Below are 16,319 nucleotides of genomic sequence, written 5' to 3'. Positions count from 1 at the left end.
CACACACACACTCACACACACACTCACACACACTCACACACACACTCACACACACACTCACACACACACTCACACACACACACACACTCACACACACACTCACACACACACTCACACACACACACTCACACACACACACACTCACATGTGTGCACACGTAGCACACATAATGAAGTAGGAGAAGACCTGCAGCAAACAAACGAGACAGATGTAGCACTGATTCTAGGGCATTCAATTACGAAGGCTCTCCTCTGACTATCCCTATTTTACAGATGAGAACCACTGAGGCAGAGAGGTCTAGTCACTTGCCCAGGGTCACACAGGTAATAAATGGCAGCATAGCATGTGCATGAAGAGGAAGCACACACAGGCATCCAAGAGAGGGGTGACATTATCCCTGTACTGGAGGTGTGGGCAGAGGGGAAGGTAACAGGAACACAGAACGGATGATGAGTGAAGAGCCTATGATGCAGGCAGAGGTAATTCAAAGTACTAACCCGAGCCCTACTTCCTGCCACACATCTTCCAACCTCATGACCTCATGACCTCATGACCTCATGACCTCATGCCCTAGCCTATAATTCCTCACCTAGGCCCTATCTCCAATTGCCGCCTCTTTTTTTTTTTTTATTGTTTTGTTCTGTTTTGTTTTGAGACAGGGTTTCTCTGTGTAGCTCTGGCTGTCCTTGAACTCACTCTGTAGACCAGGCTGGCTTCGAACTCAGAAATCTGCCTCCCAAGTGCTGGGATTAAAGGCATGCGCCACCACTGCCAGGCTACCTGCTGCCTCTTAAGCCCTGCACAAATCTAGCTTTGTATGGCAGCCTGGCCCAAAATTTGCTGTGTAAACCAACTTGGCCTTGAACTCAGAGATTTCTGCCTGCCTCTGCCTCTCAAGTGTTGGGAGTAAAGGCGTGCACCACCACGCCCAGCCTGAAACTCAGGATTCTTATTTTTTTTTTTTAAGATTTATTTTATTTATTTATTATATGTAAGTACACTGTAGCTGTCTTCAGACACACCAGAAGAGGGCACCAGATCTCGTTATGGATGGTTGTGAGCCACCATGTAGTTGCTGGGATTTGAACTTCGGACCTTTGGAAGAGCAGTCGGGTGCTCTTACCCACTGAGTCATCTCACCAGCCCCGAAACTCAGGATTCTTATTCTTCTTTGGTTTTTCCAGATTAGGATTTCTCACTAGCTTTGGCTGTCCGGGAACTCACTTTATAGACCAGCCTGGCCTCCAGTTCACAGAGATCTGCCTGCCTGTGCCTTCCAGGTGCTGGGATTACAGTCATACCTCATCACTGCACCAGCAACCACCACCACCACCACCACCCCCTTAGAGACTTAATTATAGTATTTATCCTAGGTTCCACCCACAAGTCTAAGCCCCACCCACTAATGCCTAAGCCACACTCTGCATTTTTGCCTTCCTGCCCAAAGAATACACACACACACACTCATAAATACAATGTAATAAAATACATCAAAAATTAAAAAAAAAAAACCCTAAGTTAAACATCAGGGTGCTGGTACTTCTTGGTAGACTGAGCCCATCGAACCACCCCTCCGCCCCTTTGGTCTTTGCTTTCCACATTTGCTCTTCATTGGGCGAGTCACCTACATGGTCCTTTCTGATTGGATTACTTGCAGTTCTACCCGAAAAGCCAGTTCCGCTCTGAAGGATAGTGAGGAGGGACGGGAAAAGAAATGGCTGTTGACTTCTTGGGTAAAAAACCGGTAGTGTGGCCTTTGGGCATGGGATAGTCTGTGGCTTCACCCTCTGTGCCTCCGTTTCTTTGTCTTCAGAGTGAGGTTAAACTGTGCCCGTATGGTGCCCACAGATCCTTGACTCGTAGGAAGCGCTCAGTGGGAGAGTTAGCTGTTATGCATTTGAGGTTGTGACTGTTGTGACAAGTTCCATGATCTCGGCAGGCCAGGGGTTGTTTGGCCTCAATGCCTCTTCTTATCCCCAGACCTCTCTTTCCCACCTCCAGCCTTTGGGGACTAAGGCTGTGATCAGAAGAAACATGGGTGGGATGGCACCTCTAGCAGGGCAGAGACAGCTTGATCCAAATGTCCCAGAACATGGAAAGCTAAGGGCATTTCTCCATAGCCCAGTTTGGAGATATTCTATGCAGAACTTCTCGACAAAGGGTTTTTCTTGACTGGGGATAAAAGAACACGGATTGAAGGGGTGAAGAATCTGAAGGCTGAGAGGGAGAGGCAGGGTTAGAATTCCCTTTTAGGCTCATCTAAGAGCACCAGGGTTGGGGGGAGGGACAGCCCAGGCCCAAGGTCACTGTGTCATTGTTACCATGGCAACGGCCACCTCTCAACGGGGAACCTGGAAAGAGGTGGAGGGAGGGAGTTCCAGGGGCCTTGGGTGTGAGGATTGAGGAGCCATGGGAGACACTGGGAGAAGCAGAGACAGTATGATTCATCTTTGTGGTGACTGCCCATCTCAGAGCCCTGTATGGCTTGGGTGCTCAATACATGTCCTTCAAAGAGAAACAGAGGTTTGAGAAAATTCAATGCCCTGATGTGCCAAGAGAAAAGAAAGAAAAAGAAAGAGGCTAGCGTATAGGGAGTATCCTTTCCCTGACTCTTCAAGCCCTCTGGGGCTCACAGAGAGTTCTGAATGCTCTCTCCCCACAGTCCTGGGCCTTCAAGCTTAGCACACCCTCAAACTATCCATCCCTCAGCATCCTCCTGAGTGCCTGAAGCACTTACATTTTGATCCTTTGACATTTTTTTGGCCTTTAAATTCTCCCTACCTAAGGGCTGAGAAAAGTAGCATTTGGCGCCAAAGATGCCTTCTTGTCCCAGAGCGGGAAACAGGTGGAGAAAAAGGGTGCCCACGCTCTCCTCTCGAGGGTCTTTATCCCCTTAGGCGTGACCCTTCACAGATTCAAACATTCCTTCAAATTCCTTAAGGGGACCCAGGCCACCTTCCATCCAAGGAAACCCCATAGTCCCCTCCCTTGGTTTTTAAGAAACAGGTGTCTGTTCTCCTGGGACCAGCTTGGTTTCGCTAGAAACGTCCGCCCCCTCCCGGCCAAAGTTGGAACTGTAGGGACTGTCCGGCGGCACCAACAAAGAGGCTCAGATTCTGCAGATACCATGTCATTGTTAAGTTCCTGAAATTTTAACCTTTATTTAGCTCTTGGATGTTCATATCCTATCAATCTAAGCCTTCAGAAGTAAGGATTCCAAATCCGTGGCTCAAAGGTCAACGAAAGAAAGCTAACTTTTCCTTAAGCCAGGTCTCGGTGAGGTCGTCTGTGGTGCGGATTTCAAACACCTGGATAAAGAGCAATCGGCATTATGATCCAATGAGGATTCCTAACCCCCTAGGAATCAGGAGTCCAGATTCCAGCCATCCTCCTTCAAACCCAGGAGTCCGTACCCCAGCCCTCCTACTAGAAACCCAGGAGTCACCCTCCTACTTTGTCAAGAAGCCCACCTGCTTCAAATCCAGAAATCCCAGCCTCCATATCCCTCCTTTCTCAGACCTTGGAGTCCAGGTCCATCCCTCTTCCCTCAGACCTGAGGATCTAGGCCCAGCCTTTCTCTCTGGGGTCTAGAATTTAGCCTCAGCCCACCAACCCCAGGGGTCCAGCCCCTGGCTCCCTCCCTCAGACCCTCAGGTTGCCCAGCCCCTCCAGAGCCCCTCCGGACCTTGGTAAGCTCCGCTGTCTGCACCAGCCTGTTTTTACTTCCTGCGTACATCATCTGTTGTTCAGGCTTGCAGCCTGTGTGAGAAAGGGAGATGGATGTGGCTGGGAACACGACATAACTGGTAAAGCTCTAGGAATGTCCAGTAGGCACAGACGTTCCTTGGAGGAGGACCTTGAAAGTCATCTGTCCTCAAGAGTTTCTACATTTGTTTGGGAGCTTCAAGTGATAGTGAGGGTCTCTGGGAGAAGAGTCAGAAGCCTGTCAGGGATTTCCAGGTAACATGAACAGGATCCCATGAGTTCTTGATGAATCTAAATGCCTGCCTTCACTTCTCAGCTCCCACGTACAACGCACCCACCCACACACACATTCACATGATTACACTTTTTTTTTTCTTTTCCTTAGACAGGGTCTCGCTATGTAGCCAAGATTGATCTTGAACTCACTGTGTAGACAAGACTGGCCTTGATTTCACAAAGATCTGCTTGCCCCTGCCTCCTGAGTGCTGGAATTAACAGCTTGAGCCACCATGCCTGCCTGCCTGGCTTGTTCATATTAGTTGTCGTTTAGTCGGGCCTGGCATCAGCTTCCCAAGTTCTTTGCTGAGATCACAGTTAGAACATGACCATGCCTGGCTATGGTGTGTGCGCGTGCGTGTGCACGCTCGTGTGTGTGTGTGTGTGTGTGTGTGTGTGTGTGTGTGTGTGTGTGTTTAGGGAGACTTGTTTGAGGCAGAGTCTCTATGTAGCTCTGGCTGTCCCGGGACTTGCTATTCACACCAGGCTGGTCTCAAATTCACAGAGATCTGCCTGCCTCTGCCTTCTGTGTGCTGGCTTTAGAAGTGTGTGCCACCATATCTGGTTACTATTGACACCTCCACAGTGACACACACACACATTCACACTCACTCACACACTCATGCTCACTCACACGCTCACAAACACACACTCATAACACAGCCATGCACACTCTACATTCACATTCACAAACACACACAGACACACACACTCACAAACACACTCACACACACACACACACTCTTTCTCACACACTGCTCCACAGAATCTAAGACGCTGTCCTCACCCACGGGGCTGGAGAAGATAAAGCACAAAGGATAGGACACCCTGCCGTCATCGTGCACGTACTTGTAGCTGTAGACCACAAACCTACGGAAGAGAACGAGACCTGAGAAGCTGCGCGATCGATGCTCTCTGAGTTCACATCCTTGAATTTGGGGCTAGGCCCCGGACTTCCCTCTCCCAGCAATGAGCCCTGAGGGCTGGCTCAGCAAGTTGCATGCTGGGTGCTGACCCAGGAGCTGGAACTGCATGTGAGCCAAAGTGCTAAGTGCCACAGTCTGATCGATCGGACTTCACAGAAAAGACAAACTATAAGATAAAACTCTAAACAAAATCAGCATCGAACCCCTTCGGGGGTGGGGTGGGGGTCCCCCTTCTGGGCCCTGGCTCTTTGCAGTCCTCAAAAGTCCCTGAGCTGGGGAATGAGGTCCAAAAACCCTGAGAGACCCCAAAAGAAATGAGTCAGGATGAAAGATGTGAACAGACCAATTTGAGTCAGGCAGAGTGGCCCAGGCCTCTGATCCCAGTACTCAGAAGGCTACAACAGGAGGATGAAAATCAGACATTACAGCACGGAGCTGTAATCCCAAGTGCTTGGGAGGCAGATTGGGAATCCAGGGCTGTTCTCGGCTGTATATTGAGTTCAGAGCCAACCTGGTATACAGGAGACTGCGTTTCAAAGAAACAAGAGGGGCTAGAGAGATGGCTCTGGGGTTGGGTACCTTTTGTTCTTAGGTAGGGGCTGCAGGTCAGCTTCCCAGGACCCAGCGTCAGGTGGCTCCCATAGACACATGCACATAAATAATAAATTAAGTCCTGTTTTAAAAGGGGGAGTGCTGAAAGAGATATTTCAGCAGCTAAGAACCACTGTTGCTCTTACAGAGGACTGGATTCAGGTACACAAAGTTGCTCACAATGCTCTGTAACTCCAGTTCTAGGGGATCCAAAGCCCCCCTCTGGCCTCTATGGACATGAAGTGCATAGACATGCATGAAAACATGCATACTCATAAATTTAAAAAAAAAAAAAACTTTTTTGAGACAGGAGCTCACTATCTTGGTTGCCCTGGAACTGTCTTTGTAGACTAGGCTGGCCTCGAACTCACAGAGATCCAACTGCCTCTGCCTCCCAAGTGCTGGGATTTAAAGGTGCATGCTACCACCACCTGTCCTTAAATTTTTTTAAATGCTCTCCTGATTTGTCTACCCCTTAAAAAATTATTGGTATAAGGGGTGAAAAGATGTCTCAGTTTTTAGAAGCCCTTGCTGCTCTGGCGGAGGACCTAGATTTCATTCCCAAGTCCCACGTGGTAGCTTCATACTCCAGTCACAGGAGATCTGTGATGTCTTCCGACCTATGCAGGCACCAGGCATGTATGTGGTACATAGTCATAGCTGCAGGCAAAATACTCACGGACATAAAACAAATAAATGGCTCTTTAACATACTAGTGAAAATTCTGCAATAAAATATTATATCAACAAAAGTTCCTAGACCATGACTTCTTGGCGTCAAACAAGAGATCTTGAGCCCATAAACAGAACTAGAGCCCAACAGTCCCCCAGTTCATAGGTCAATCACCCCCTACCCATAGTCCCCCACTCTACCTCTTTCCCCCATATACCTGGGCTGTCTCTCTGGCAATTCCAACTTAAGTTCTTCTGGGGAGATGTTCTGAGGCAGAGAGAAAGAGACAGGGAACAAACAAATGACTGTCATTCGGTTTATTAAATGATCACTTAAAAACATGCAGAGACATTTTTCTAAGAAGTGCATGTGGATTCACTGAGATGTCTCAGAACCCTCACGGGAAGGTCTTATTATGCCCACTTTGACAGCTACAGAAACTGAGGTCCGGCAGTGTCAAGGGACTTGCCCCACATTGCACAAGAGAGTAAACGCCAGAGTTCTGATTTGAATCTGCATTCCCATGGTAACCACTCTAGTATACTTCCTTTTAGGGGGCCTAAGGGAGCTTAGCTCTTCCTGGTCAATACCCTTCCCTGCCAAACAGCCTTAGCTCCAGCAAGAAGGAAGGAAGGCTGTTGCAGAGGGCAAAGCCACAGTGGGAGGTTTATCAAGTTATATAGGGTTGCTAGTGGCTTTGGGCTACCTTATCTAAAATGAAAACTTTTTTTTTTTAAGCTTTAGGGCCTGGCTCTACAGGCAAGAGCTCTGTACAGCTATCCTCCCAACCTTTTCTTTTTATTTAACTCCTGTGCTGGCTAGTTTGTGTCAACTTGACACAAGCTATAGTCATCCGAGGGGAGAGAACCACTATTGAGAAATTGCCTCCATTAGATCAGATTTAGGTCAAGTCTATAGGGCACTTTCTTTAGTGATATAGGAACATAGCTCTATTGTGGGTATACCACTCCTGGGCTGGTGGCCCCGGGTACTATAAGAAAACAGTTTGACCACGCCACGAGAGGCCTGTGAGCAGCACTCTTCCATGGCCTCTGCATCAGCTCCTGCCTCCAGGTGCCAGTCACGTTTGAGTTCCTGCCCTGACTTTCCTCAGTGGATTGTGATTCAGGCTATGTAAGCCAAATAAACCCTTCTCTTCCCAACTTGCTTTTGGTCGTAGTGGTTCATCACAGCAATAGTGACCCTAACTGAAGCACCTGGCTTTTTTTTTTTTTTTTTTTTTTTGCATAGGTAAGCCCTGGAACTCACTCTGTAGACCAGGCTGGCCTCAAGCACACAGAGAGATCTGCCTGCTTCTACCTTTTGCACTGGAGTATTAAAAGTCAGTGCCACCACACCCAGCCTTATTTGGCTTTTTGATACAGGGTCTTGTGTAGTCCAGGCTAGCCTCCAACTTAACACTGTAGCCAAGAATGACCTTGAATCCTGGTCCCTCTCTCTCCACCCCTAGAGTGCCAGCATTACAAAAGCATGTGTCACTGTGCCCTGTTTATGAGGTAGCTGATCCAACCCTGGGAGCACTCTCCCAACTTTGTCCCCAGACATCTTCCTGTGTTTGGAGTGTCCAGCATCCCAGCCCCTCACCTGGAATTCATCCTCCAACACCACCATCTGCCGGTCTTTGTCCACTTTCACTGGGGAGGGAGAGAACACAGATTACAGACCCCTCCCCATTCCAGGAGACACCAGCCCAGACTTCCCTGCCTTGCTGCTCCCCCCCGCCCCCCCGCCCCCCCCCGCCCCCCTTCAGAGGGCAGAGGTCACTGACTTATGATGGCGGCATTGTTGGTCTCTTTTCGGAAACGGAATTTCCTCAATGTTTCCTTTAGCTCCGGGTCCACTTCACACACCACCAGGGAGTCCGACTGCCAATGGGACAGGGAAGAGCTGAGCCGGCTTAGCTTCTAACCTGGCCCCTTTCCTGAGTTAAGTGTCTTCGTAAATCAATGAAGATGCTGAAGCTAGCCTATATGAGTGGCCTTTGGCAAACACCTGGATAGGGAGGCAGTTACCAAGACACACAGTTCAGCTCCGAGGGATACAGAGGTCAGGTACCACCTTCCTGGAGGGTTCCCTCGGATTACTCCAGAAGACCTAAGCACCTGCTTGCCTGAGGCCTCTACCTCTATGACCAAGCTTTGTCAAGACTGGGTCCCTTCCCTTCCTGCCTGTGACCTTCATCCCCCAGCTGACCTCCATCCAGGTACCCTCTTTGCTCCAGGTCACCCTGAACTCGGCCCCCTCACCCTTCCTTGTCACCCAGGCCCTCTGACCATGTTTTTCTGTCCTTAGGCCTCTTCTCAGTTCCTCTGTCTTCTACGGGTGGGGGCCCCAAGCTGAGAGGGACGGGCTGTGAAAGGGGGAAGCTTTCTTCTAACACCACATCCTGTTTATGCCTGGCCTAGGACAACAGTCACAAAGGGCTCCTCCTCTTCCTTCCTTCCCTGCATCTGTCAGAACCTGTGAGGCTTTTCAGTCACTAAGATGGGGGTTCGAATACTGCCTCACTGTGGCCCTAGTTAAATTCGCATCTCTGGTCTGGGATTGCTGTGAAGAGAAAAAAGCGTCAGCTGTCGATATCCCAGATAGAGATGCCTAAAAAGAGGAAATGAGTCTGGTACTGTAGATCACACGTTTATTCTTTATTTTCTTGTTTTTTTTTTCAAGACAGGGTTTCTCTGTGTAGGTCCTCTCTTATAGACCAGGCTGGCGTTGAACTCAAAGATCAGCCTGTCTCTGTCTCCCAAGTGCTGGGATTAAAGTTTGCTGTCACCCACTGCTAAATTCAACCATTCTACTAACTCCATTCTCCCAGGTCCCACTGCCTCTAGAGCAGTGACAGGCTACATAGAGAAACCCTGTCTCAAAAATTAATAAATGCTACCATGGAAATGGTGGCCTATTGTTGGAGTGATGTTTTTGCATACTGTGTAAAGATGTGTCTCTGTCCTTCCTTGCCTACCTCAGGTGCCCTCTGATAGGTTAAAATTAAAAGCCTATGGCCTGTAGCAAAAGGCAGAATAGCAAGGTGGGACTTCTGGACAGAGAAAGCAACTCCGGGAAAGAATCAATCGTGGGAGACATGGAGGAAATGGGCTGCATGAAACCGAGGAGAGGTAACAAGCCACACAGCAGAACTTAGATTAGTATAAGTGGAATAATTGAGTTACAAGCTATTTAGGAACATGCCTAGCTTAAGGCCAAAGCTATTAAATAAATATAATGGTCTCTGTGTTATTTGGGAACAAGGGTAGGCATAGAAAGGCCCAAACAGTTACAGCTTATTATATATATATATATATATATATATATATGTGTGTGTGTGTATGTGTATACATATATATACACATATATATGTATGTATATATGTGTGTGTATATGTAATAAGTATATATATGTAACATATATGTTTATATATATATATACCTATATACTATTCTATATGTGTATATATTATATAATATAATTATAAATATATAACTAAATAAATTTAATTAAATCTATACAATTCAAATATAAATTTTTTTAAATTTTTAAAATTTATTTTATTTATGTGAGTACACTGTAGCTGTCTTCAAACACACCAGAAGAGGGCATCAGATCTTATTACAGATGGTTGTGAACCACCATGTGGTTGCTGGGAATTCAATACAGGACTTCTGAAAGAGTAGTCAGTGCTCTTAACTGCTGAGCCATCTCTCCAGCCCCCAATTTAAATATAATTACAATGTTTATTAATTATATAACATAATACATAATATACATTGATAGATATAGCTATAGATATCTTCCAGCAGTCAGGATTGCCAAGTCTGAGGCCAACCTAGGTGACAACAGTGAACTCCAGAACAGCCAGAGTTACACAGAGACACTGCATACCAAAAGACCAAAATAGGGCTGGTGAGGTGGCTCAGAAGGTAAAGGTACTTGCTACCAAGTCTGAGAAATTGAATTCATTCCTTGAACCCACATGGAAGGAGAGAACTGATTCCCACAAATTGTCCTCTGACCTCCGAAAGTGGGATGTGGCATGTTCATCCATGCACAAACATAAACAAACTCTAATAAGAAATGTAAAAGGAAACAGGAGATTCTAGCTGAGCACTATGATGTGTGCCTGCAATTTCAGCACTGGGGAGGCAGAAGCAGGAGGATGGAGACCTGCAGGCCATTCTGAGCTACATAGCTCAGCTTTTTGTCAAAAACAACAAAACAGAGCCAGTTCTTTAATTTTAGAATTTGATAGGCAAAGAAAGACAGGAGATCAAGAGCTAAGGACAACCTTGGCTACGTAGCAAATTTGAGGCCAACCTGGATTACAGTGAAGCCAGCCTGGGCATACACAATGTCCTGTCTCAAAAAAAAAAAAAAAAAAGGCAACATCAAAAAACAGGTGTTCCAGAGATAGCTCGCCATCTAGGACCAGTTAAGAGCACTGGGAGCGGAGAAGTAGCTGTGAACATCTTTCATCCCAGCACCCTGGAGGCAGAGACAGGCAGATCTTTGAGTTTGAGGTCAACCTGGTCTATACAGTGAGTTCAGAATAGCCATGGCTACACAGAAAAGCCCTTCTCAAAAAAAACCAAAACCCCCAAACCAAACAAACACAAACTCTAGAAAATCTAATAAAATAAACAAATGGGCATTGAGGGGTTGCGTGTAGCTCAGTGAGAACAGACATTATCATACACAGGGCCTGGCCTTTTGATCTCATGAGTGTCCCACACAGATACACAAGTTCCCCTTCCCTTGAAACAATTCCTGGGTAATGTGACCTACTTATGTGCCCAAATTTTGAAAAAAAAATCAATTCATAAAGCCAACTGTTCTATAAAGAAGAAATAAAGACAAAGTAACTTATGAGAAAACCATATGTATTTTAGTGAAGAAATAAAAAAAATATTTCTAAGTCCTTGCTCCACTTGACTTTCTGTGCTGGCTCCCCTCTTTAATAATGGGCAGGCTCCATCACTGGTCTCCATCCCACCTGCCAGGTACCTCTTTAGTCTTCCCAATTCTTCCTATAATCTCTCCCTGACCCCTGATGAATCTTCCCCTAAGCCTCTATACAATGTTAGTTCTTCTATTTTAAAAACAAAGAACTCCCTCTCTAGCTTGTGTGGTGGTACAGATCTCTAACCCCAGCACTCAGGAGTCTGAGGCAGGAGTCTTGGCCAGCCATGAATATCTAAAAAGACATTGTCTCCAAAGACCAAAAAAAAAAAAAAAAAAAGGTGGAGTGGGCTGGGAAGATAGCTCAGTGGTTAAGAGCACTGACTGCTCTTCCAGAGGTCCTGAGTTCAATTCCCAGCAACCACATGGTGGCTCACAACCATCTGCAATGGAATCTGGTCTGTTTAAAGACAGCTACAGTGTGCTCATAATTAATAAATCTTAAAAAAAAAAGACTTAAAATATCTGTGTTTCTCTGCGCAGCCCTGGCTGTCCTGGAACTCGCTCTGTAGACCAAACTAGCCTTGAACTCAGAGAGCCACCTGCCTCTCTGCCTCCCGAGTTCAGGGTCTCAATATGTAGACCAAGCTAGCTTCGAGCCTACAGAAATGCTCTGCTGGGATAGGATGCGCCGCTAAGCCCAGTTCCGTCTACTCTTTCCTGTGCCATCTTCACAATGTTGGTCTAGTACTCATTTCTTTTCTCAACTCATGTGCCCTAATTTCTCAGAATTCCGTCTGAGCCTTGTCTCCATTCACCCCTCATACCCTCCTTGGGATCGGTCACAAACTCCCTCAATTACCATCTCTAATGATCCTTAAATCCTGGTCGCCAGCCTCAATTTGTCCCCGAGGTGGGGCAACGGTCTTGACCTCAGTGTTGGCTGTCCCACACTGAGCTTCTCCTCTGGGACCCAATCTCCCAGAGGGCTTTGTCCTGGACTTTTCTCTTCCGCCCTGTGGCCAGCCAGTGGCAAAAGGCTAGTTCAATGGGCCACCTGAGTGTCCCGCCTACTTCGCACCTCCTCCCTCCCCAAGGTCCCTCCCAGATGCAACCCCGCCCCAACTCCCCAGGTAGCTCCCTGGGCTCTCTCTTCTGTGTCTCATTCCTTCTCATCCCACTTCCCTATGTAAGCTAGAGGCGTCCCTTCCAAACTCCCAAGTCCCCAAGACCTTACTGGCCCCGTCACTCTAGTCGCTTGTGCCTTCAGCACAAGTGCAGACTCCCTCCAGTGGCCAAACATCTGGCCGCAGCTCATTTCCTACCACTCCCTGTCGTAAATTCGACACTCCACCCTGACTGTATTTCTTGGAGTTCTCGGAACAAGCCACGTTGCTGTCACCCTTCTGGAGAGCCGGCCCCTTTCCAGTCAGTTCACCCCGGCGCAGGACAGTTTGTGGATGGACTAAGATCACGACAAGAGTGATGGAAGCCATCTCCATTTATTGACAGCCTCTTATGTGTGGGGTCTTATCTCTTTCCACCCTTAAAGGGTGGACCTCGCTCATCTTGAGGTGTCACTTGAGGCGCGGCCGATCGATACCAGGAGCCAGGAGGCAGCATTGTCATCCCAAAGGGCGATGGTACTACCGGACACAGACCCTGGGCGGGGTGTGACCGAGGGGCGGAGAGGAGGGGGGGTCCTTGAACGCCAGAATGAGGAATTGTGACTGGGTTCGCCGCTACTGAGTTAGACCGGCGCGAGACTGCCCCCTGCGGGTCCGTAGGTCCAATCGCGGGCTCCGCCAGACCGTTGCCCGGGGCAACGCGGCGCGCGCCCCTCCTCTTCCCGGCCCTCTGCTCTCTGCCCGGGGCCTGTCCGTCTGTCCGTCACCTTCTCGTCAGACCAATCGTAGTGAGGAGGGGGCGGGCCTCTCAGGCCTCGTTCGAGCCCTGTCGCTCCCCTCCAGACCAGGACCCCGCCTTTCTCGCCGCACACCTCCCACCCTTCGGTCTGCCCTCGCCGCCAGTTGGCTGGGCTCACCGTCTGTCAATAGGGTGTGAGCTAATGCTGGCGCACAGTGGCCCTCCGGGGCGGAGCCAGGGGCGGTGACGCACGGCGCGGTGACGCAGCGCGACGGCGGCGGCGGCGGCGGCGGTGGTCGGTGCGGGAGGAGGGAGGGGAGCTCTCGGGCCAGAGAGGGGGCGACGGCGGCGGCGACGGCGGCGGCGGCAGCGGCGCGGGTGGCGGCGGCTGCCTGAGGAGGTGCGGGTGGCGGCGGCGGCGGCGGAGGCCGAGGCGGTGAGTCTCGGGCAAGGCCGGGCCGGCGGGCGCGGGGCGGCGGCGGTCGAGGCGCGCGGCGCTCCCCTCAGGGCGACCCAGGCCGCGCGGCCGGCCCCGCCCCCTCAGGGACCCCGCGCCGCGGGCTGCGGCGGGCGGCTGACTCGGGCCTCGGGAGGCCGGAGGATCCTGGAGGACCCCTTAGGGCTCCGCACTCAGCCCGCTTCTCCCTACCCGGGCCCCTTCCTCAGTTTCCCTCCCAAACCGTCACGCCCTGGGGATAGCCGAGGGGCCGGGCGCGGGGACCTCTGTCCTGACTCGGCACACATCTGCCTGGTCCTCCCGCACGACTCCAGCGGCCTCCCCGGAGACCACCCTCAGCTTTCAACTGCCTCCTCTGGGGACGCTCCCCATGGATCCCCGCCCTTTGGTCCTTGGTTCTCTCCTCACATCTTCCTCCTAGATCGCAACACATTCCTTGGTGGCTACTCGTCATCTGTCTTCACAGCACAGATATTCCAGGCATCTCCCCCAGGAAGAACCTTATAGCCCCTAAACCGCCCCCAGATACTCTCTCTGCATCTAACCCCCCCCCAATCTGCATCACATATTCAAGTCATCTCTCCTTCAGACTTCTTCAAATACCCCCAAGAATTTGCCCTCCTACCTCTCCCCATTCCACAAGTCTTAGAGATTTTCACTCTTATCCCCAAATTCTTCAGGATGTCCCTGGTGAACACTACATCATCCTTAAAGAGCTTGCATATCCCAGAACAGTCGTCTTCAGACCCTCAGGAAGTGCTCTTAGATGCCAAAACTCACCTAGAGGATCCCCTCCTTTCTTTGCTTCCACCTCCTATATGCGCCCTGTCCTCTTCTCATATTTCTTAGACCCTTCTATAGATTTCCAAACTCATGTTACACAAATATTCCCCAGCTTGGAATGCTCTAGAGGTAATCTCATGTACTCCAGCCCTTTTCTCCTCAGCCCCAACACCTTCTAATCTTGGAAATCTCCAGAGTTCCTCTCATATTCCCAAAACCTCTTCCAAATCCTCTCCTGTATCCCAAATCCTTTCCAGTAACACACACCACATGTTTTAAGAATAGTGTACGGACTCCAAAAAAGTTTCCTCATAGCCTCTATTCTTCTCGAACTTTTCTTGGATAACCTGAAAATTTGAAACTCCCTTTCTAGCCTTAGGTAAACTTTCTGACACTCTTCCTTACAATACTGAAACACCCCTCTAAGCTACAGCTTTCAGGACCCCCATGCATCAAAGAACTTAGAAACCCTGAAATGGCCTTTAGTTCTTTCTTTTTCTCAGACTTTCTTATTAAAAGACTTTTCTAGCTATCTCTTCCTCAGAATCTCCCCCACCCCCAATTCTCTAGAACCATCTTTAGAAAGCCTTGCATACCTACTTAATCTTTCTTCAGTATAGCTGAACACCCAGAATTCTTTGTGGAAAACCTACTCAGGTCTTCATTAGGAGTCTTCCCCCAGCCCTATATGCTTGGGTTTTTTTTTTGGGGGGGGGTTGTTTGTTTTTAACCTTGAGATTTCTCATAAAGCCCCCCAATGCCTACCCTACCCTGTATTTAAAAATCCACTTCCTAAGACATTCTTTAGAGATTTTTCTCCCAAGCCCTGTGTTGGTAATCTATAGCACTTTCTGGAAACCCTCCCTCAGTTTTCTCCTCTGACATCCCCAGTCTTATTTCAGGAATCTGTCAGATGAATCCCAGTTAGGCTAAACCTCTTCTTGCTTTCTCTTCTCCCTCCATTCTTAGTCCTTTGAAATTATAAGCCCTTCTGGATACTCAGCCTACGCCCCCCACTGTTTCTGCAGGGGCCCAGCATCCTTCAGACTCTCCCTTCCCAAGCTTCCTCTACGTCTGGAATCCCAGTGCTTGAAGACTTCTCTCAATAGACCAACTGACTGACCTACCTATCTTCCTTCTTTCCTTCCTTCCTTTATTTTTAGACATGACCCCCATAGGTCTCTCCTTTCAGAAATGGAAAGATCTCAACACCTACTTAGAAACTTTTTGAGGACTCACTTCAACTTTCTTCCTTTCAGTTTTGAAGACCCATTACTGAAGCACTCCCTTTCCCTCTGTCAGTGGCTCTCAAAGTATGGTTAGTTAGACCCGCAGCAGCATTAGTTGGAAAATGCCAATTCTTGGGTCTTACTCAGACTTACTGAATCAGAAAACCTCAAAGCAGAGCTCAACAATCTGAGTTTTTAACAAATGCTACTGGTGATTATGATGTGTGCTCTCAAGTTTGAGAACCACTGCTGCTAAGAGGCTTGCTCGATCTCTCTCTCTCCCTCTCTCCCTCTCTTTCTCTCTCTCTCTCTCTAATAAAAAGTCTCCCTGAAAGAGTGCTTAAAAATGTGCCTCTAAGCCCTGCTGCAGACCCTCATTTTCCCAAGGATCTACTGTGTGATGCACCCATCCTCCAGAAAGACTTCTTACCCACTTTGGAAGGATCTTGGCTTCTCCACAAGGTTACCCCACCCTCTGAGTAATTACTTCAGATTCTGCCTTTGAATGGTTCCTTTTCAGCTCTTCCTCAGCACTTTCTCCTTCTACCCCTCTGATCCACTACAGAGCCTTTGCTGCTTTTGCTTTAAATTGCTGCCTCCATGAACACACATGTCCCTTTCATCTCCTCATTTCTCTCTCCATATGGCCATCTTCAGGTCTTCCACTCTGTGTCTCAGATGCCAAGGGCCCTCAGTGTACTTTATAGAGCACCATTCCCTTTCCTGCTTATAGTTTTATCTGCACTTTCCCACTTACCCTCACCAGACAGGAAGCAAGAAGCACAGGATGTATCTGAATGTGCCAGGTGTTCCCCAGGAATGAGTGGGCACTCTTAGAGAATGGGTAGCTCCAACTTTCTCAGATCCCACTCCCCATTCATGCCTGGCACACTTTCCCCA

At 48.8% G+C, this 16,319-nt stretch overlaps 2 protein-coding genes across 4 annotated transcripts in view; one reads left to right on the top strand and one right to left on the bottom strand.

Annotated features, from left to right (window-relative positions):
- Positions 1 to 3,130: 3,130 nt before the first annotated feature.
- Gmfg (glia maturation factor gamma) lies at positions 3,131 to 12,085 on the bottom strand. Of its 3 annotated transcripts, none has more exons than XM_021167148.1 (7): positions 11,947 to 12,085; positions 7,960 to 8,056; positions 7,776 to 7,825; positions 6,388 to 6,437; positions 4,769 to 4,851; positions 3,686 to 3,759; positions 3,131 to 3,308 (listed from the first exon to the last, which is right to left on the bottom strand). In XM_021167148.1, exons 1-7 carry the CDS (start codon positions 11,947 to 11,949, stop codon positions 3,237 to 3,239), a joined length of 429 nt encoding a protein of 142 aa, XP_021022807.1. In that variant the 5' UTR covers positions 11,950 to 12,085; the 3' UTR covers positions 3,131 to 3,236. The 3 variants fall into 3 exon arrangements, with proteins under 3 accessions (XP_021022807.1, XP_021022808.1, XP_021022810.1); XM_021167149.1 differs by lacking the exon at positions 11,947 to 12,085 and adding an exon at positions 8,465 to 8,569; XM_021167151.1 differs by lacking the exon at positions 7,960 to 8,056.
- A 1,247-nt stretch (positions 12,086 to 13,332) lies between these two features.
- Samd4b (sterile alpha motif domain containing 4B) overlaps positions 13,333 to 16,319 on the top strand; it is a 37,335-nt gene continuing 34,348 nt past the window's right edge. Inside the window, exon 1 of the mRNA XM_021167145.1 lies at positions 13,333 to 13,386. The gene's annotated coding sequence lies outside the window, so the exon portion shown is untranslated. The remainder of the gene's footprint in view (positions 13,387 to 16,319) is intronic.

Source organism: Mus caroli, chromosome 7, assembly GCF_900094665.2.
Source record: "Mus caroli chromosome 7, CAROLI_EIJ_v1.1, whole genome shotgun sequence".
Lineage (NCBI taxonomy): Eukaryota > Metazoa > Chordata > Mammalia > Rodentia > Muridae > Mus > Mus caroli.
Note: the sequence above shows the minus strand (reverse complement) of the source record. Positions and strands in the feature narration are given on the sequence as shown.

What these genes read in the sequence shown, in the direction of transcription:
- Gmfg (XM_021167148.1), bottom strand. An exon ending in TTGCCAGAGAGACAGCCCAG is followed by an intron (nt 4,852 to 6,387) that starts GTATATGGGGGA and finishes TCTCTTCCGTAG; the next exon opens with GTTTGTGGTCTACAGCTACA. An exon ending in AGACAGCGGAGCTTACCAAG is followed by an intron (nt 3,309 to 3,685) that starts GTCCGGAGGGGC and finishes CTCTTTATCCAG; the next exon opens with GTGTTTGAAATCCGCACCAC.